At 49.2% G+C, this 22004-nt stretch overlaps 1 protein-coding gene across 4 annotated transcripts in view; it reads left to right on the top strand.

Moving 5' to 3' along the window:
• MBP (myelin basic protein) overlaps positions 1-22004 on the top strand; it is a 157104-nt gene that overhangs the window by 116680 nt on the left and 18420 nt on the right. For 2 of the 4 annotated variants that reach the window (XM_017866100.1, XM_017866099.1), the window contains exons 4-5: positions 2208-2644; positions 9438-9515. In XM_017866100.1, the coding sequence (XP_017721589.1) occupies positions 2208-2644; positions 9438-9515 (515 nt within the window). The remainder of the gene's footprint in view (positions 1-2207; positions 2645-9437; positions 9516-22004) is intronic. The other 2 variants (XM_017866102.1, XM_017866101.1) reach the window with 1 other exon arrangement.

The following is a 22004-nucleotide window of genomic DNA, read 5'->3' as shown; positions in this document are numbered from 1 at the left end:
CAGGTTACTGCCTGGCCCAGGACATTCTCAGTCGGGCTGTCCTCCCGGACCCACACAGGCCTCCTGCACCCCAGGTTACTGCCTGGCCCAGGACGTTCTCAGCCCGGCTGTCCTCCCGGACCCACACAGGCCTCCTGCACCCCAGGTTACTGCCTGGCCCAGGACGTTCTCAGCCCGGCTGTCCTCCCAGATCCAGGACCAGCATGACCACTCTCCTGCTGCTTCTGCCACCTGTAAGCCGATTCCTCACAGGTTTTCAGGGGGGCCTGCCTTCCCCTCTGCCAGAAGCATCCTCCCCAACTTCCCCAAGTCCTCGCAGGGCCCAGACTCTCATCGTGTCCAGATGTCACTTCCACAAGGACCTTCTGCTGACCCAAGCCCTCTCTGCTTTCCTGTTCTCTTGCCTGATGTGAAGTTGCACATTGCATGAGTCTCCCGGGGCTGCCAAGACAAATTACCACATGCTGGGAGCTTAGCTGTGATCATTGTGAAGGCCGGCAATCTCAAGCTGAGATGTCTGCAGAGCCCTGCTTCCCCCGAAGGCTCTGCAGGAGAATTTGCTCCATGTCTCTTACTCCTGGTGGTGCCAGAAGTGCTTGGTGTTCTGCGGCTTGTAGATGCACCCCGCCAGGCTCCACCTCTGTCTTCACACCTCTTCCCTGGGCATCTGTGCCTGTGTCCAAACTGCTCTCTTCTTACAAGGACACCAGTGATTGGAGTAGGGCCCACCCCACTGCAGAATGACCTCATCTTCACTTGATTCCATCTGCAAATATCCTATTTCCAAATAAGGTCACATTCACAGGTACAGAGGTTAGGATGTGGATGTATCGTTTGGAGGGATACTATTCAATCCATAACATACATTTTCACCTGCTTTCCCCACTAGAATGTAGGTTTCACGAGGACAAGGACCACATATTGTTCATCACTGTAACTCAGACATCTAGAACAGTACATTACACCTATTTGGTACTCACAAATAATGGATGGATGGATGCATGGGTGAACAGATAGGTAAATGGATGGATGCATGAGTGGATGGATGGATGGATGGATGGATGGATGGATGGATGGATGGATGAGTGGATGAGTGGATGGATAGGTGGATGGATGAGTGAATGGGGGATAGATGGATGGATGGATGGATGGATGGATGGATGGATGGATGGATCGATGGATGCATGCATGAGTGGATAGATGGATGGGTGGGTGGATGGATGAGTGGATGGATGAATGGATGGATGAGTGGATGGGGGATGGATGGATGGGTGTGTACGGATGGATGAATAGATGGATGGATGGGTAAATGAACTGATATGTGGGCGGATGGATGGATGAATGGATGGATGGATGGATGGATGGACAGATAGACGTATCGATGACTGGTATTACAGGAATATGTGAGTGAATCCTGTTTTCTGTAGATAAGTAATAGAATTTGGAGAGGAAACTAAGTAAATGATATTCATTTAAACCTAACACTATAACTTGAAAGTAAAGTGGATTTATTGTCATTTGTGTCAGAAATGCTGTGTTTTTTGGAGAAAGCTATGAGATGCTGGTATACAACATGAAATTTCTCAGTCCCACTTCAGATTTCTAATTGTTTCTGCTTCCAGAGGAGAAGCCAAGTCAAAATGTCCTGAATAAGCAGTTCTCTATTGCGAGAGGCCTCTTGTGGAATCTGGGATTGAAAAAAATTCTAAATGCCCCACTTCTTTCATGCATGAATTGCAAAATGTGGCAAGTTTTGCTTCTACCAAGAAAACTAAAAACACCTTTTGTGAAATAAATGATCCTTACATATTTAACTTATGCACCAGTGGCCTTTTAAACAGTCCGTGTCCCGTGAAGGTGCCTGCACATCTGGGCTCTCCAGGAGCAGCCATGGCAGCACCCAGGAAGAAACGCCGACGTGGCTGCTCTGCGTGCTCCTACTACTTCATCGGGAAGCCTTGGTGCATTTTACCCAGGGTGCCAAATCTCGAGTAACCGAGGAATTCCCAGGACCTTCTGAAACCCAGAGCTGCAATAAGGCTGCTCCATCCAGGTTAGCTCCGTCCTAGGCCAAGGGCTTTATGAGGACTGCACATATTCTGTGGGTTTTATAGGAGACAGCTAGGTCAAGACCCCTCAAAGAAAGCTGCTTTGTCCGGCGTTCAGCTTTGCACAGGCCCGTATTCATCTCTCATTGTTGTTTGCAGGAGAGGCAGATGCGAACCAGAACAATGGGACCTCCTCTCAGGACACAGCGGTGACTGACTCCAAGCACACAGTGGACCCAAAGAATGCCTGGCAGGATGCCCACCCAGCTGACCCAGGGAGCCGCCCCCACTTGATCCGCCTCTTTTCCCGAGATGCCCCGGGGAGGGAGGACAACACCTTCAAAGACAGGCCCTCTGAGTCCGACGAGCTCCAGACCATCCAAGAAGACAGTGCAGCCACCTCCGAGAGCCTGGATGTGATGGCGTCACAGAAGAGACCCTCCCAGAGGCACGGATCCAAGTACCTGGCCACAGCAAGTACCATGGACCATGCCAGGCATGGCTTCCTCCCAAGGCACAGAGACACGGGCATCCTTGACTCCATTGGGCGCTTCTTTGGCGGTGACAGGGGTGTGCCCAAGCGGGGCTCTGGCAAGGTGAGCTCTGAGGAGTAGAGGAGCTTTAGTTTAAATGGAAAAGCAAAGGAGAAATCAGTAGGTGAACTAAGCCGTTAGAGGAAGAACTGGCATGTAGCCTCTTGCTGTCTAAGGTCTCGTTCCATGCTGGAGAATGCATATGAGCCCAAGAGTGTGGGCCTGAGTGGCTGCTTAGAACGTTTTCATTTAACTCACCCCCTCTCTTCCTCACAAGGGATGGCGGCCGGGGTGTGGCTCAGGAATGTGAGGACATGCTGAATTCTGGATGTCTAAGGGTGCCTGGACATGGGCATTGCGGAAAGAGAGCCACATTCTCGGGGTGTCTGGTGGTGTGCGTGTGCGGACTTGATGACTGATGTGCCTCTGCGGCCCACACGCTGGGGTTCAGCCCTGGGTTACGGTCATTTTTCCCAGGAGTCAGTGCTGCTGGCTTCATGTTGCAGCAATCATAAGACTGAGGAAGACTTTTGAACAAATTCCTCAGTTTAAATCCGCCTTGAGCAGACTTTCTCTGTGGTGTGAGAAGTGGAAGGGGTGGAGGGATAAATGAGTGTCTATGAATCAAAGCTTTATTATCTTGTGATTCCATTAATTTGCAAACAGAGTCTTAGAGGTTTCTTTGTTTAAAAGCAAATGTTCTGTGGATAAAAATGTATTACAAGGAGAAAAAAAAAAAAACACACACACACAAAAACTCTGCTGTGGGGTCCAGTGTCTAGGAGTGGCTTCTGCAGTTGATTGTCAGTGGCGAACGTGTTGCTGCTGGTTCATCAAAGCACTGGTCCCTGAGTGCCATTCGGATCGCAAATGCAGCATTTCACATGATGTTTAGAGTGTTTGGTGGTTGTGTAATTTTGCAGAGAGAGAAGTTTTTCCCAAAAAAGTCCCTAGTTTATTGGGTGTTCTCTCACAACCTGTAAGATGCAGCTGTTTTTCTGCCTGTGTGCAAGGCTGATTCTGGAATTCTAGAAGGCCTTGTGGGAGTGTAAAAAGCTTTTGAATAACGTGTGGAACACAGCTCCTCATTCTGATAACACACAATCATAAAAACCATAGGGCAACTTGGAATTAAGGAGTTTCTAAAATTTGCTTTAGTCTCCAACTGAAATTCTTTATTGATCATGAAATTGTTGAAGATAAATGAATGTCAGTTTTACCTTTCCTGTGGGCATGAAAGCACATGGAAGTTTCAGGCAACTGTTAACTCCTCTACCATCTGCTCTGCATTGAGATTTCAGGTCGTGACATTTGCCATGACTTATTTGTAAATGACATTTGGTATATCTTAGATACTCATGGAATTGATATTCTGGCTAGTTCTTTCAGCGTACTTGTAGACATTTTCTTTTCCTTTGTGCCAGTCCTCCCTCATCCTGAAATGTTGGTGCTCCAACCTATTTCTAATGCTAATCTCAACTGGAAGCTCTTTTGCAAGCCCAGCTATCAAACCACACCAGATAGGTATGGTTCGGGTTGCCCAGTGAAATGTGCTGTTATGCTAAGCACCCCTCACACATACAGCATCACCAGTTTTGAAAGCTTGAACTATTCTGCTTACTTCAAGGTACAGAAAAAAAAAAAAAGTACTTAAACTGTACAGAAAAGATGAAATCGCTGGATAGTATGTATCGTAAAACAAGCTTCATGTCCGTGATAACGGTTTAAGTTGAAATAAAGTGGTGAACGCATTGATATCAATCACTGTGACTTTATCTCCAAAGGATATTGAAACACATAGATGTTTTTCTTCCTTTATGGTGAGATTGCAGCCTTTATTGTCTTAAATCTCTTATACTCTTCAATATTTTCAAAGAAAACATTCTAGTTTCAGAAATGGTCCATCTCTTTGCAAAACAGGGCTGCTGACCCAGAAAATCAAAACACTTTCAAAATTTAAAAAATGAAAATAATTTTCACATAATTGCTTTAGGAATTTTGAAATGTCAATTCTTTTCACTATTGAGTGTTGAATACAGAAGATTTTTTAATGAATAGGCTTGCCCTTTGATGCCAAAGGCAAAAAAAAAAACATAACATTTGCACGTGTGATCATACAGCAACCTGTGAGGTGTCCCGGTGGAAAGCACGCAGTGGGGATGTGTATTTGTTCCACTCAACTATTTTATCACAAAGTGTCGTAAACACGGGAGATGAAAGTTTAACTCTCTCTACACCCAGCTACAAACCCACAGTGGCCCTAAAAATCTGGGGTATTCATTGGTGTGGGCTGCCATGGAGGAATTTTGGTTTTGTTTTATTTTATTTGTTGCTCTGTTTACAAATCAGGAGAGCCCCGTTTTCTATGCTAGGAAGGTCCTTGCAATAGACCGAAGAGGTGTGAAAACGGGAGAGGTGGAAGGCCCGAGCCCTGTCTCTCAGGACCACGGCAGCCTGCCCCGCACACAGTTCTTCTGCTTCCCATCCAGAACAAGGTTTCCTGGCAGATTCGTGCGAGACTCTGAACAGAGCTCCCCATGACCCTATAAAAGGGGCTGTTTGTCCCCCTCCCACCCTCCTGTGCTCTTCCTCCCTCCCCTTGAGGGCACGTGGCTGCTGGTACCACATGTTGGAGCGGCCGCCCCTGAGCCCGGGAATGCCCTAACAACACCCACGCTGGTGCTGCTGGGAGCTGACATTCAAGAAAAGTGCATTAAAAATTCCTTGAGGAGGCATATTCTTTTGAGAGCCATAAATGAAAAGTGCATTCACAGAGAACGTGCTCCTTTGTTGTGAGAGGAAAGAAAGGACTGTTGTTGCCTTTAAGGAACAGGTTTCCCAGTTCCCCAGAATGTCAGGGTCACATGAGGAATGGGTGGGCGCTTAGGGTCAAGACTGGTGTGTGCTTGGCCCGGCAGCTTCTCTCCAAGCGACCTCCCCAGCATCCCTCCTGTGCCAGTGCTCATATCTGAGGCCACTTGAGTGTCACGAGGCAGAGCCTGGAAACATTCGCTTTGGAAACCGTTCCTTCCTTTTTATGTGGAGGAAGTAAGGTTTCACAAAACGCCTAAGCTGGACACGGTGATGTGCCACGGGGACGGTTCCCAAAACAGAAAGCAGCCAGGACATCCCAGTCCCCCACTTCTCCGTGCTGTGTACTTTCAGGGAGTTTTTTGAAAGCTGGCTTCTGACTGATGATTTTGTCTTATTTTTCTGTTTTACATTAAAACCTTCATTTATCAACCTGCTCTTCTCAGCATTCTTCTATTCAGCATTCAGTATGACTTCCAGGCCTCTAATTCTGACTGTGTAGGAGAAGAACTGTTTGTCATCCAGTGCTGTGGGGTATATAGTCAGCCCTGTACATTAATCAGAATGTTCTGCTGCCTGATTTTTTTTCCACTGTGTTTTAATTTCATTAAACATGTTTTAGTTCTACAGTAACCTAATTCCTCATTGTTAACATGAGATCCTAATTCTGTAGCTGTGTTCTGTAATCCCACAAGGCGTGTACCATTTGGAGACACATGAAGGATACAGTAGACAGCACGGAGGGCAGAAACTCACAGGGCTGTCCTCCCTCCCCAGAGCACAATGTGCACCCAGAACCAAATTCAATCTCATTCATCATGAGCCTGCGTGGCAGCTGATCCGGCCACCCAGTGCCTCCATTGGATAAGAGATTTGGCCAGAGATTCTTCTAGAGAAAATCCAAAAATGGAGGGTGCATTTGTGTCTGCCCCCAAATACCTTTTGAGATTTCTTATAGGCATTCCTCTCAAAGTCTCATTACCCTGATCAGTTATTAATCGGAGGCTACCCTGGCCCAGTCGCCAGCTGCTCACTGTGTCCTTCTGTGGTCTCAGGAGCTGCAGTTGTGGCTGTTGTTTGAATAGACGATAGTTAATTAGACGGGATATGTCTGTACTGGCAGTGATGTGGCAACATCCTCTGTATAAGCGATACATTTGTAAATCATGGTCATGTATCTGATGGTAATTGCCTGTGGTGGTTGTATCGTGATTTTATTTTATTATGAGATTTTTGCTTTATATATTTCTCTGCCTTTTTATGCATTCATTAAACAGCTTAACAGACCGAGGGCGGTGTACTGATTGCATGTGAACTTTTTTAAGTTGTCGTGTTTGGTTTGCCCTCCTTACATCAGTGTGCTGCGTTGCTGGCATTTCTGTGGCCTGGTGACACAGCTGGCAGGTAAGTCTGGGCACCCGAGCTCCTGTGCGGGAAGGTCGCAGTTGCTCGCTCGTCTGCTTTTACTACCCAAAGACACTGGACTCTCTTCTCCCCTGACAGTTCGGTGTGCTGGTCTTTCTGTGATGACTATTCTGATTCTGCCTGAAGTCTCTTCTGTTTCTCTCAAAGCATCCTCCCGCGAATGTTAGGGCAGGGTGGATGCTGGGCAGACCCCACTGGCCGGTGCTGTCACGGACACAGCCCACTCCGCCAGAACTTCCTGAATGAACGTGCACACGGGTGCCAGTACCCACAGAGCCCCCCGGGAGCTCACACACAAGGGGGGTCATGGGAACCTCAAGACACTGAAATGAGGGGATGGTGCTGGCTCTGAAGGATGATAATGTGTATGAGATGAAGGTGAAACTTGGGGTCCTTGAGAAATTAGAAACAAGAGTAAAGATAAGTGATTGGCTTGGATGTGGTCCCGCCTTTCATGTCCATCAGACCCTCATCTTAACCCAACTCCTCCCTTTAAGCTCATTTGCATTTTAAAGCATTCATTTCTCTCATCGTTGATTTTCCTTTGATAAAATGTCTGGACATTTGATAACAGGCAATTCTGATTGGTGAATTAGGAGCTTGGCTTGACATCTGAGGGAACAGATCATCCTTAGAAAAAAAACACACAGTAGCACTCGTGAAAATCACTTAGATATTGATTCACATTTGAGAACTGTGGACATTTCCTATCAAACCCTGATTCAATGTTTTTGTAAAGTTTTTTCCTTCATGTCTATCAGCACATTCTTAATGCTCTGAAATCATCCTACTTCATAAAAAGGTAGTAAAAAAAAGGAGAAACAGCTACAGAACACTGAATTCTTTTGAGGGAGCCCCGTAAAAGCAGACTTAGCACACACAATTTCTCCTAAGAGGTTATTCTTGCCTTTCATCTTCTCTGGCCCTTGCATTTGTCCTCCCTCTTCCTGGCACTGGGAGTGGCAGGCAGCTGGGGCTACAGGTTGCATTTCCTGAAAACCATCAGTGGGACGCCTTATACCTACCTCAGTCACCTGCCTTCCCCATGGGTAGAAGGGGGGTCGGTGGAGGGGCTTCATGCCAGCCCACCAGAGCCACAGGAACATGTCTCACAGTGATGATCCGCTTCGTGAAGAAGAGCCATTGTAGGAGATGGAGGGAAAAGCAATAGAAAGTTCTTTGCGTGTTGGCCCCGTGCAGAGCGTGCATTTGCTCATGCGCATGGACGCCAGCTGATGGGAGTCACTGCTTACGGGGACAGCCAAGTCTCATCAACACAGCAACTCCCACAGGCTTGTCCACAGAGACATCCTCTAAAGTAAATACTCAATTTACTTACTCTTTAATATCATAAATTAAAGTCACCAGAAATTCCTGCTAATATAGAAATAGCCTCTCTCATGCAGGGAGAATCCATTATGAGACATACAGCTAAGCACACACACCACAGATTTGCCTCTGAAAACCCGTGTGTTCACTTTCCATAATACTTCTAGAATGTGCTCACATTCTTCAGTGTCGGAACTACTGTATTCTCACGCATACTCAGCTGCTAACCTGGTTAAAAGAATCCATTTCATCTGCAGCCAATACATCTCCTGAAACCTATGATACTGATTTCATCCCTTGACCACTACAAGTCTCTCTCCTCTTTCTCTTCTTTTCTCTGTCTTCATTTTGCTGTAGCGGATAATCAAATAGACACTTCTTGCAGGGCACTTACCTTGGTCCTATAATAGCTGCGGCCCTCAGAGTTCATTGATATAGCAGATACTCTCGTGTAACTGACAAAGAGAATACATTAAGTTAGAAGCAAATGCTACTTAGGAAGATCTGTAACCGCAGAGCTCAGGTGAGTGCACAGCTCCTGCTCCCGCCGAGGAAGATTAACTTCCTACTTGTGTTAATTTCCTAATCTTCACCAGTAAGAATGCCAGCAAGAAAATCAACTTTAAGCAATTGGCTCAAGTGACTTTGCACACTTGCTCCTTATGCAGAGCATGAGGAAAATTATTTCCTTATGCTCTGCAGAAAATCTGAAAAGGTCCGTCTTCGGTTCACTGAACTGTCATAGAGCAGGAACAGTTTCAACTTGTAAATCCAACGCAGAAGCTAACACACTTGCTCTAAAAATACAACTCTACAAGGAAAGTGGAATGTAAAATTTATCCATTCCACGGTAGACGTCAAAAAACCCTTTTAGTGCACTTTGCTCCGGCCTGGGAAATGCCTTCCGCCCTGGAGCCTAGAAATCTTTCACAGCTGGTGCCTGCTGCCATATTGAGAACACTTGGTTCCATTGTTTGATTCAGGGCCTCAGAACAGACTCTGGAGGAGAGAATTCTTCCTTGAACTTTCCTTTTGCTCTCTATTTCCTGAGTCCTCCAGGGCGCATGCCTGCCCTCTGACCTCCCATCACCTCTTGCTGGTCCGTCCATCATCCATCATCTGCACACGCCTTCTTCGCTCACTGTCGTCCTGCATCCTCCACCCCCTGCTCACTCCTCTTCACTCTGGGTTCTTGCCAAGCCAGCTCTAGAGGAGATTTGCTGGAGGACTTTGGGGCACTGCCGGCGGCGCCCACCCGGACTCACGCAGCCCACTCTGTGTCCCCCGGCAGGTACCCTGGCTAAAGCCGGGCCGGAGCCCTCTGCCCTCTCATGCCCGCAGCCAGCCTGGGCTGTGCAACATGTACAAGGTAAGATGCCGGCGGGTCCCCACCCATCGGGGCCAGGGGTGACGTGCCCTTGCCTGAGCTCTCAGCCACTGTCCCTCGGGGCAGGCAGTGTCACTGCCAGGGGTCCACCCCCAGCCTCCAGGGCATCTGTGAGGCTGTCATAGCGAAGAGGCAGGCCTGCCCCGCGAGAAAGCAGTTGCAGGAAAAGACATGGAGGACCTGCCTTTGAATCCTTGGAGGGACTCCTCTGCAAAGGGCATGGCTGTCAGCTCAGGATGATGGGCAGCCTTGGTGACAGGGTCTGCCTCACTTTGCCGAGACCTGAAGCGCGTGGAGGGGCCTGGGAGTGGCTCTGGTATTGAGGGCTGGCCTGGACCATGGCCACGTGCAAACCTGTGCCTGAATGTGCTTTGAAAACTAGTGCCTAGCGGACATTTAGCATGCACTATAAACACAGGTTGAATTGAGCTCTAAACGATGAGTGTCCTTGGGACGTCTGGTCCCTCTGGGCTCTATCCTCACCTGAGCCCAGCTGAGCTCTGTGTAGGAAGTGGGCTATCACTGTGGCCTGTCCTCATCTCCTTGTGTGGCTGCCACGGCTTCTCAAAGCACATAGGTGCCAGGAGTAATCACAAAAAGGGCAGCCAGGAGGAGAAGGGGACGGGGACAAGCCCAGAGCTGGCACTGACGTCACCATGAGCAGGGCTGCTGTTTGCACACTAGGAGTGGTCACCACAAACCTGCGTACACCGGGCCCCCTTCCAGATCCAAGCCACCACTGTTTGCACCTGGGCACCTAGCTTTTTAAGTGTGGGAATATGCAAAAGATTGGAAACACGTGCTCAAGTACTTAACTAGTGAGAACATTTCATGAGTGTGCTCAATGGAGCACCCAGTGTGAGGGAGAGCTGGGGTACCCCTCTTCAGAGGCCTGCAAGGTGGGACCATTTACACTGAGCAGGGAGCACAGGAGCATGGGGGACAGGACGCCTGCGGATGCCAAAACCTGGAGCCCCTGAAGGGGAAGCGTCCACGAGGTACGGCTGCATGTCAGACATGCTAGTGCCTGGGTGTCCAGGGCTGCACCGCCGCGGTCCAGGAGTGGGTTTATGAGGAATGAGGATGTGCCTGCTGGCCCCAGGATGGCCAGTCCAGGGCAGTGGCTGCAAGTGCAGCAGAGGAAGCCAGGGCTTGGGGACAGAAGGGTCCTGGGGGAGCCAGGGCCAGACAAGGGCCAGGTGAGAGCCCCACGGTGGTCGTGGGACTCGGAGTGACTGGTGGCTGCGGCTGGGGAGAAGGATTTCTTCCTCAAGCCACAGGGGAGGAGGCAACCGTGCACCCTGGGGGGTCTCGGTGGTTTGGACGCCCATCCTGAGAGTCTGTGTTTAACTTGAATCGTGCCCTAGTTGTGAAGCCGCGCTTGGTTTTCGAGGGCTGTCTTGGTGATGGGAACCACCGCCACTACCCCCAGGCAGTTTCTGAGGGTCCCCTGTCCTTCCGGGAGGCCCCTTCCCTGGGATGCACTGGGGCTGTGGCCACCTGGGCTTCATTGAGACCAGGACGGGGCTGCAAGCACCTGCCCCTGCCTGGGAGGCACCGACCGTTCCAGGCCCGCCCTGGAGAGCAGTGCTGGTGAGAAGGAGGATTTTAAGTCTGGGTAGGAATATCTGATGTGTGGGAGGGTTGAGCGAAGGGTAGCACAGCACCCAGTGTGTGACACGCTGGCAGGTAGCGGCTTGCCCCCTGCCCTGTTTCCTGCTCTGCGAGAGGCATGCTGTCTGGAGTGGACCCTGGCCACAGAGAGATGCAGCCTCTGCCAGAAACCCCATGTTGCCAAGCAGAGTGGAGAGGATCGGAGTCCTGGGCTTCTGTATCCGGATCATAGTAAGAAACTCAATAGAACGCTTCATTCCTCTTCTAAAAAAATTATTTAGCAGGGAAAAGCAGCCCTCTGTTCTCCACAGCTTCATCCTGGACAGGTTTTGCATGTACCTTTAAAAACCTGGTCAAAGATAAGTGAATTCTCTGCACAATGCTTTGTCCACGTGACAGACCGCGCCTCACTCCTGTGCACACAGGGCAAGGCCATTGAAGGCCCTGCAGGCTTCCACGACTCGGCTCCTCGCACTCCATGCTTGTGTACTTGTGGACACCCCATTCTGGTCCAGATAGGAAAAGCAGTAGGGGTGTGTGTGTGGTATTTACATGTCTATGGAGTGAAGGGAAAATGAAGATAAGCGTAAGTTGAAACTAAAGGCTGGGCAGGCTGTGTGGGCTCCCAGCGTTGCTCCTGGTGGACAGAGAACCCTCCCAGGGCTGCGTGCTGGAGACCTCAAGTTCTCCCTCCAGCCCCCTGAGCAGGGGCCGGCAATGCCTGGCTCACAGAGGCCGTCTCTGCAGGAGGTGTACGCAGGGGGCAGGCGGGCTGGTCTGAGAGCCCCCAGGGTGCCCCTGCTAGAAGACAGTGGCAATCCCATGCCACTTGCATACTGAGTGGAAGAATAAGTGAAGAGCTTCCCTCTCTCATCTCTGAGAAGGAGTTTTTGAGTTTGAATGTCTTCCTCCAGTACTTTGGGATGCTTTGTTATTGCAAGAAAGTGGCTGTGAAGGCACCAGCCACGGAGGAAGGAATTGCAAGGGTGGAGGCACTAAATGGTTTTTTTTGTTTTGTTTTGTTTTTTTTATATTTTAAGTTCTAGGGTACATGTGCATAACGTGCAGGTTTGTTACATATGTATACTTGTGCCATGTTGGTGTGCTGCACCCATCAACTCGTCAGCACCCATCAATTCATCATTTATATCATGTATAACTCCCCAATGCAATCCCTCCCCCCTCCCCCCTCCCCATGATAGGCCCCAGTGTGTGATGTTCCCCTTCCCGAGTCCAAGTGATCTCATTGTTCAGTTCCCACCTATGAGTGAGAACATGCGGTGTTTGGTTTTCTGTTCTTGTGATAGTTTGCTAAGAATGATGGTTTCCAGCTGCATCCATGTCCCTACAAAGGACGCAAACTCATCCTTTTTTATGGCTGCATAGTATTCCATGGTGTATATGTGCCACATTTTCTTAATCCAGTCTGTCACAGATGGACATTTGGGTTGATTCCAAGTCTTTGCTATTGTGAATAGTGCCGCAATAAACATACGTGAAAAAAACTAGCCGGGCGAGGTGGCGGGCGCCTGTAGTCCCAGCTACTCGGGAGGCTGAGGCAGGAGAATGGCGTAAACCCGGGAGGCGGAGCTTGCAGTGAGCTGAGATCCGGCCACCGCACTCCAGCCTGGGCGGCAGAGCGAGACTCCGTCTCAAAAAAAACTAAATGGTTTTAAAATACAGAGGGATTTTAAAATACGGGGATTCCATGACAAAGGACCCTTGAATCAGCTCCCAACAGAGACAGAAGCAGCTGGGTGGAAGGCTCAGGCTGAGAAGTGTCAGGAACCAGCAGAGTCAGAACCGAGCACTCCCTGCCCTGTGACTCAAACACCCACAGCACTCATGCCCTTAGCTGAACGGAGGGTCTCTGCCTGGGTCCACCTCACCCTGTGTCCTCTCCCTCCCTGTCTCTCTGTCTGTCTGCTTCTCCCTCTCTCCCTCCCTCTTCCTGTCTCTCTCTTCCTCTTCCCTCTCTGTGCAAACACACCAGGAGGGTAAGGGAGACACCCCAGCTATGAATCAGGTAACGACGAGGCGAAGAACAACCTGCTCTCGTGCCGCGGTGCCCCCTCCAGAGCGGGACCCTGCTCCGAGCTCCCTGACTCCTGGGGACACCGGTGCTCTCAGGCTGACAGGGCTCTTTTCTTTGAGGACTGGAAGGCGGGCAGCAGGAGCACAGGAGGGGAATAGTGTGACATCTGAGAACCCAAAAGCAAGCTGGGGAAGCAAGGATTCCAACGCGAGAGGAGGAACACACACGATGGGTAATGGCCACGTGGGAAGTAGACCCACTGTTCTCTGCAGTTCCTCTGTCTGCACAGCCCCTGCCCGCCCGCCTGCCTGTCCATCAGGCGCTGCAGGTCCCTGGAACCTGGTGCTGGGTCTGCACTGGAAGCTGGAGTGAGGGCACCTGCGATGCAGCTGGACAGGTAGCCCCGGGCAGGGTGGCTCCCCTCGGCCCCACCAATGGTGCCAGCTCCTCCAAGCTCCAGGCTCAGCCTGGGGCCCAGGACACTGACCTGAGCAGGAAGGAGCCGCTCTGGGCTTCCAGCAGTCACCGTCTCCGAGTCCTTGGACGTCCTTTCTGCCTATTTCTCACAGACCCTGTGCTGCCAGCCTGCCTCGGAGGACACTGTCTACCCCTCAGCCTTGGCGCCCATGGAGGCTTCTGGAAAGACCTGCCCTGCCTCCGAATCACCCAGCACATTGGCATTTAGGAGGCAAAACATTTTGTGCCATGGGAAAGCACAGGATTAAGAACCAAAAATGCTTGGCTCAGATCTCATGGCACCACGTCATAGCCCTGGACCTGGGGCAGGTGTCTGTCTTCTCCGAGCTTCCTTCCCTCTCCTGTAAAACAGCAACGGTGGCAAAAGCATCATCTGTCCCGCAGATGCTGTGGAACGTTGTGCCGATAGAGTGAGAAAAGCAAATGCCCCATAGGATCCTCGTCCTCTGAAAACATTGGTGTCATCGTAACCCTGCTCCAGGGCCGCTCCACACTCGTGCAATTTTGGAAGAGGCCTGGTGACCCTCGGAGCTGCTGGGGAGAGCAGCACTGGCTCTAAAAAGCACTGGTGGCCCTAGCCCCTCTGCCCCTCAAGGCTATAGCTTTGGGTCCTCTGTGTTTCTGTGCTGGGGCCTTAGTTTCCAAAACTGTAAAATGAAAATCACAGTGGTTAACCCCACATCAATCCCTGCTCCCACCATTCTTAGAAGGAAATGGCAATCAAGCCTCAAAAGCTCCGTGGTCAGGGCAGCTGGACTAGAACTTCACCCTCTGGCCGTCAGCTCCAAGTCATCTGCGCTTGGGAAGCAGCCGTCTCGGAGCCTCCCCTGTGGGAGAGAAGTCCCTTTTGCCATGGGGAAGAGGAATTTTTTCCGTGGGTCTCTCGGGACGAGGAGCAGAGACCCTGCTTCCTGGAGCTGTGGTCATCCAGGGTGTGCTCCTGCATGGAGACGCCGTGGCAAAATGGTACCCGGGGGTGAGCTGCCATCAAGGTGCTAACCAGAGAGGCCACGGCACAGCCACCCCAAGGAAAGCACACAGCCATGTTAAGGACTTCCTCGCCACTCTGACAGCAGCCCTCGGCTCTGACAGGTGCTGTTTGTCCACCTCCATTGCTTCTCCCTCTTCAGCACACTCACCAGGACGAGGACGCTGGAACCCAGCATCAAAACTCTTCCCCTTTGAGATTAAACCCAGATCAGAAAAATGCAGCCACTGGAAGGGTTTACTTAATGGCAGACGCACAGGCTGCCGACCTTTGACTTTTGTGTCCTTCTGTGCCCAGAGCCAGAGCCCCGATGTGGGTCCCATGAGGTTTCGTGCCAAGAGGTCTCTGATGCCGACCCCTGTATCACCAGGGGACAGAGGCAAAGGCCCCCAAAGGAGGCTGCGGGAGCTTCACCTCCGCGTGAAACATGGGAGAGAAAACACGACCAGATACGCCCTGACCACATCTACAAAAGCGGTATCGGAATCTCTGTCCAGCCTCACAGTTTGCTAAGGGGAGAAACACTGATTTTCCTGTCATGAGGCAACTCAACAACTCCCCACGGAGAGCACCAGGAGGGAAACCACACGCAGGTCACGGTCGCCAGTGGCCACCACCACCTGCAGCGCTCTCAGTCCCAGTGTCTGCAAGGAGCTGTATTGCCTGGACAGCCTCAGGTTACCTGAAGTCTGCATCAGAACTAAAGGCATGTCTGGATGTTTTCAGACATAGAGAAAAGCCCGCTATTCTGGAGGGTACACAGCTTTCTATAAAGAAAATAAATGCCCGCGACTTTCTTTAACTCGTGCGAGCCAATGATTCAGGAATAAACATAATCTTCAACCCAGCAAAGGGCAAAAGCACAGGAAAAACTGCATCTGTCATTCAGAGAAAAGAATTCTCTCCAGACTGCAAAATCCAAAATGCCCTGATCTTGCTAGGAAAAAAAAAAAAAATCTATTATACTCTCCTGAGGCGTGGTAGGAGCTGTTTGACCAGAAATGGGCATGCTTTTTTTCAGAGGAAGCTATTATTTAATTAGTATTGTAACTAGTATTTAACTAGTATTGAAAAGAGAACCACAGTGTTCTGTGATTTCTTGGAATTGCCAGAGCGTTGTGATGTCAGGGGGATGGGGAGTAAGAATAAGGAAGACACACCGCCCACCATTCACGGTCGGATGTGTCATCTCATCTGCAGCCTTGCAGGCTTTGACACATGTGTTCTGTCCAATAATACTGATTTCATTGGTGCCTGTTTTAGCTGCTGGGCCAGTTGCCATGGGAAACAGATGCCATGACCCTAAGCTTCAGATAATTTGCAGGGGGTCTGCTGTTCACCACTCCCACCGGTTTTTAGGTAGAAAATTCACATGCATTGAAACAGAAGATCCCTGGAGAGAAAGGAGGCCGCCACGTAGGTGACTGTCTCCTTTGAGCATCTTTAAGGAAGATCATTTAATCACTTAAACAAGGTTTCTGGGGATGTAAAGGATCTTTGTGAGCCATGAAAGAAGTGTGGTGCAGGGGGAAAATGGCAGAAAATGTGCATCTAGTTCATCTAGAACTACATTTTACGATTCCTAATTCAAAAAATACACCGAAGAAGCATATTATCACTTTCACAAGAAAAAAATTATATGAAATATTCCTCTGTGTCCTTTCTTATCATGGCAGCTCAGAAAAGCAGTGACACCACTGTCTTCCGTGGTTCCAAACAGGCCACACAGATTCATCCCTGAGCTCTCTGGCTCTGAGTTTTTTCAGATAAACTTCGAGCTCTCTGGTAATCTGCATTTCCTGAGAGTGCCACAGGAATCAAATATTACCCTGGGAGGAAAAAAGAGGATAAAGCAAATTCATTCGCTCTTCACTCTCAGGACCACTGGTGAAACCATTGAAATGAACAGCATAGGTCCCGAATGTCGCTTTGTGGATGTGTGCAAAAATCCGCCACGTTCAACCTGGGAATTAAAGGAACACTTGTTCCTTTAATACTTACCAGGTACTTACCAGGAGATACATTGGCTGGTTGGTTTTCAGTCACATAAACAAAACAGGACGGTCCGGACAATGCAATCTGTCAGTCCTGAGGCATCACTTTCCACTGAAGGAGGGACTGACAGGCCCTTTGTTTTAATTACATAGAAATGAAATGCACCTTTTTTTTTTTTTTGAGACGGAGTCTCGCTCTGTTGCCCAGGCTGGAGTGCAGTGGCGCGACTTTGGCTCACTGCAAGCTCCACCTCCCAGGTTCGCGCCAAGAAATGCACCTTTCAAAATGACAGAGAAAATTGGAAAATCTCATCTCATTAACTGCACTTGCATTTATTGTATCCATCAGTGTTTACCAAAATAATTGGGAACTAATTTTCTAGTAAACAGCGCAATTGAAGCTTCCCTCATTCCCTAGACACTAACTGGCATATGTCATTGACTTAGTCTACAGATACTAGTTTATTTTTCTCATCTATGAGCACATTGTTATTTCTAGCCAATAGCTTCATAACTTACTATAAGGTAAGTCTACAAATTCTTGTAATAAACAAAATACAATTTAAAAATCCATTCTTCTCCCTTCCCTTTTCCCTTTCTCCTATGACTACCCAGTGAATTTCCTCATAGACCACTGAGTTTCAGGTGGGTAATGTGAGCCTCTCATCCTACATTCACTCCACAAGAGTCTCACTTGGCATGGAGTCTAAAGATCAAGCCCTAGACAGCCAGCAGACTCGGCGAGCAGGTCCCTGAACCTCTTTGCATCTCAATATTCACATCTGTAAAATGAGTGGGGATGTGGGAACAGTGCTGCATGATGCTTTGGTTTACGATGCTCACACCTCATGTTTTAAAACCAAGACTCACTGCTTTCTCTGTTCTGGTTTTGCATTGAATCCTTTTGGGGACACAGGGAAAAAATGTACATTCCTAGAACTTGGACCAATTACTTGATTAAGACAATGCCCATAAGTAAATCCCTACTGCATTTAGCCACTGGATGGTGGATGCTGTTCTCTGGGCATATATTGAGATGCATCAACAGAGAGACATTTTTCTAACGTGTCATTCTGCGATGACATCACGGACCACACGACAAAGGGAAGACCAGGCGTTTGCTAAGGCTCCACAACCAAGTGCTGATGGATGCATCTCTGTAGCAAAGGCCCTAATGGGAGGCACAGGTGGAGAAAGCCAGGTGCATGGGACCCCGCCGTGAGTGCCTCCATGAGAATGCACCATTCCAGGTTTACAAGAGGGCAGAGGTCTCCAGGTGGCAACTCCACATGGAGCCAACTTCCTGTGCTCCATCCCATCAGGTGGGAAAATGGGGCAGATGTTATCAACACTCAGTTATTTGACCCACTTCCCAAAAACTGGCACACAAGAACAATGGGGAAACAATGTACTATCTGTTAATATGTGTGCTCTGAAAGAAGGCAGATCATCTTTAATGATAGATGTTTTGACATGTGACTGTGTCAGTAAGAACACTATTGTGAGGGGAGGGTGAGATGAGCAGGAACTCTTTCTCATGGGCATTTATTTATTTATTTATTTATTTATTTTTGAGATGAAGTCTCACTTTGTCACCCAGGATGGAGTGCAGTGGCGCGATCTCGGCTCACTGCAACCTCCACCTCCCAGGTCAGGTGATTCTCCTACCTCAGCCTCCCGAGTAGCTGGGATTACAGGTGTCCGCCACCACACCCAGCTAATTCTTGTATTTTAGTAGAGAGGGGGTTTTGCCATGTTGGCCAGGCAGGTCTCAAACTCCTGACCTCAGGTGATCCACCCACCTTGGCCTCCTAAAGTTCTGGGATTGCAGGTGTGAGCCACCATGCCTGGCCTCTTATGGACATTTTCTTAATTAATCATCCAAGTTCTAGGAATGCACACTTCTCCTTGTGTCTCCAAAAGGATTCCATGTGAAACAGGAGTAAAGACCTCCAATACCTCGCCTGTTAAAACTGCAGAGTGGGTACCCAGCGGGCTCATTAGCTGCTGTGGACTGTGGCAGAGCTGCTGGAGGCTGTCAGGCTACACTGGGCCAGTCTTCTGGGTAGGTGGATCTACACCCGTGTATCTAGTGATTTACTCTCATCCAGAAGAGAAACACGGGCACACTCCAGCTTGGGATGGCAGGGAAGGAACCCAGGCCCCACGGGGCCCCGTATGGTCCCACCTGGAGAATCAGTGAGCTTCAGGGTCCGGGCCAGTGAGCCGGGACCCGGTGAGCAGAGACCACGTGGGCAGGGACCCGGGCAGGCTCAGAGCCATAAACTCACTAGGTCTTCACGTGTTGACCTTGTGATCATTGATTCAGGGAAGCAATTAAATTCCTCTCTCAGACAGTCAAGAGCTTGAACTCTTTTTTTCCCAACCACAAAACTCCAGGCACCAGTGAATATTAATCTTTTTTCAAATTAATTGTAAACGTTTCTTCTGAGAGGGAGCGACTCCATCCACGTATATGATGCTGCCAAGAAAGGCCTTGGCCCTGCAGCCGCTGATCTTCAGATGCATCGGGAGGCAGCTCATCTGTTACTCCTCCCCGTTTAAGAACGCCCAGCTCCCCAGACCTTAAAACAAATTGGAAAGCAGGGCGCGAGGTGGTGGAAACCAAACCAAACAAAAAAAGCTGTTCCTGATTTCTGGAGAGAAACGGGCCGCCAGCAGCAGCCTGGGTGCCGTGCGCAGGCGCTCCGCCTGCTGGTGATGAGGAAAACAGTTCTTCAAAAATCATACAATCAGGCTCATGGAAAAAGGAATTTCTTTTACAAATAAATGGCCACCCATGGTCTTCCTCCCATGATTTTAAAAACTTTTCAGGAAGGTATTATATTTACCAATCGAAAGTTTGTCATTTTGTTGTTGCTCTCTGAATCGTGATGAAAACCTCTACCGATAGGAAGAGGCTTCTGACACCGTTGAGTAAACCAAGAAAACTCAGGTGCAGAAAACGGTGTGTGTAGTATGATCACTTTGAACGGCATTTGCATATTTCGTCTGTGTTTTTGCACAAAGCCAGATCTAACAATGTGCTCATCAAAGTGTAAACCAGGGCCATCCTTAAGTGGTAGAATTTTTCCACAAACTTTCTTAACTTTCTTATTTCATGTGATATCTTTATATAAGCATGTATTATTTTTCTAAACAATAGAAAATATTCATTTTTTAAAATCAGGTCATTTTTAAAATTATTCACTTGTCCCAAGTAGTCAGCTCCAAATAAGCCAAACATTTTGCAGAAATGTCCTGGCCTCATCTCTAGCTGCCAAAACACAGATTGCAGGATGCCCTCCAGCATCTGAGTCCACATCACCAGGTGCAGCCTCTGTCCATTTCTTATTTTATGGTGCAACTGACCACCTAGCTCTTCCTCTGCTTTTAATCACCTACAATGGAAGTGCAGTACTTGAAACAGGTTGGGGATGGCCATGGAGACACAAATCTCAATGAATAACCAACATGTTCACAGTTTTGGCTTTTTTTAAACCTTAGTGTGTACAACTAAAAGTATATCAGGGAATTACTAAATATGTGTCCTAAAAACTAAGCAGACCCTATGCAGTGGCTCACACCTGTAATCCCAGCACTTTGGGAGGCCAAGGTGGGCAGATCGCTTGAGGCCAGGAGTTCAAGACCAGCCTGGGCAACATGGTGAAACCCGCCTCTACTGAAAATACAAAAATTAGCCAGGCATGCTGGTACGTGCCTGTAATCCCAGCTACTTGGGAGGCCGAGGTATGAAGATCGCTTGAACCCAGGAGGTGGAGGTTGCAGTGAACCAAGATCAGGCTTCTGTACTTCAGTTCAGCCTGGAAGACAGAGTGAGACTGTCTCAAAAAAAAAAAAGATAAAAAAAAGAAAAAAAACCCTAAACATAACAGCAGGAATCCTTTCTCTCCTAGAGAGCTGAAGTTCAGCTCTCAGTTCACTTTCAAGATGACCTTATACAGCACAAGTGGTCCTGGGGCCGCGGCTCAGAACTTCTGATGGACTGACGGGGGAAGCTGAGGTTGCGAGGCTGGCTCAGGCCCTCAGCAGTCTCCTCCGGGAAGGCTTGAGTGTGGGCCACCCCCTTCAGCGTCCCCGTGGCTGGTCTGTGAAGTGACTTGAGTTCACCTTCGCCCCCTAAGCGCCCCACCCAGCTTGCGTCTTCCCCTCACCTCCTCCTGTTGTTTCTTTAAGGCCTAGCATCTTCTCCCAGCTCCTCCCACCTAGGAACAAGTAACCTGTTTACCATAAGGTGTGACAGAATAAGTGCCCGTTCCTCATAAATTGCAAAATAAACCTCCCAAAATACTGCTTTTAAAATCCGCGGACACCTTGCATTTATCACATTTCCTGCTGCTCTGGAAGCCGTGGAGGTGGTAGTGCATTCCTACAATTGAACTGAGCAGGGTGTGTGGTGAGCAAGGGGCTGCGGGGTCAGTGAGGAAGGGGCCGAGGGCCTGCATGAAAGGACCACAGACCTAGATCGAGGATCCAGAAGGATGGGGCTGCTTCTGACCTTGCCTGCTGGCCCGTGTGACTGAAGCTGTATTGGATGGACCTGCAATCAGCTATTCACTGAAAAGCGGGGCAGACACAGGGCTCCACTTCTCAGCCAAGCCATCCTAATACTGTGTGTAGGTCTCATCTCGTAAATGTAAATACACCTCGACCTTCAAAAGGGCGTCAGTGTCCCAATGCTGTGTGCTGCTATTCCTTCAAAGAAGAAGGGAGCCTCGGCCAGGCAGCTTTACCGCAGGCTGTTGGGGAAAGAAGGGTGGGGCATTTGAGCGTCTCTTCTGTGCGTCACCCCAGGGCATGGGAATGTCATGGCCAAATCAGATCGGCGTCGCTCGGGGGAGCCTGGGTCACTTAAAAGGTGACTCAGAACTACAGCCAAAATGTGGACATAGCCCAGAAGTCCCCAGAAGGATGAATGGATGAGCAGAAAGCCATCCGTGCATACAGTGCAGTGGATGTCATTCAGCCTAACAGTGGAAGGGCGTTCTGACGGGCTGCAGCACAGGGAGTCTGGAGGGCCCTGCGGTAAGCGTACTAAGCCATCCCCAGAGAACAGACGCTGCGTGGCTCCATGCAGAGGAAGCCCCTAGGGTGGCCCAGTTCATAGAGACAAAGTGACTTGAATGCGGGGCCAGGGATGGAGAGTGAGTGTTTCATGGGAACCGGGTTTCAGTTCGGGGAAGCTGGAGAGGGTCTAGAGAGGGATGGCAGTGATGCATTATACAACAGTGCGAATGTGATGTATGCCACTGAATTGCACACTTAAAAATTGTTAGAATGGTAAGTTTTATGTTATGTGTGTTTCACCCCCATAAAAAATTTACTTTTTAAAAAGTGGCTCA

The sequence above is a fragment of the Rhinopithecus bieti genome, unplaced genomic scaffold (assembly GCF_001698545.2).
Source record: "Rhinopithecus bieti isolate Rb0 unplaced genomic scaffold, ASM169854v2 scaffold_84002, whole genome shotgun sequence".
Lineage (NCBI taxonomy): Eukaryota > Metazoa > Chordata > Mammalia > Primates > Cercopithecidae > Rhinopithecus > Rhinopithecus bieti.
Note: the sequence above shows the minus strand (reverse complement) of the source record. Positions and strands in the feature narration are given on the sequence as shown.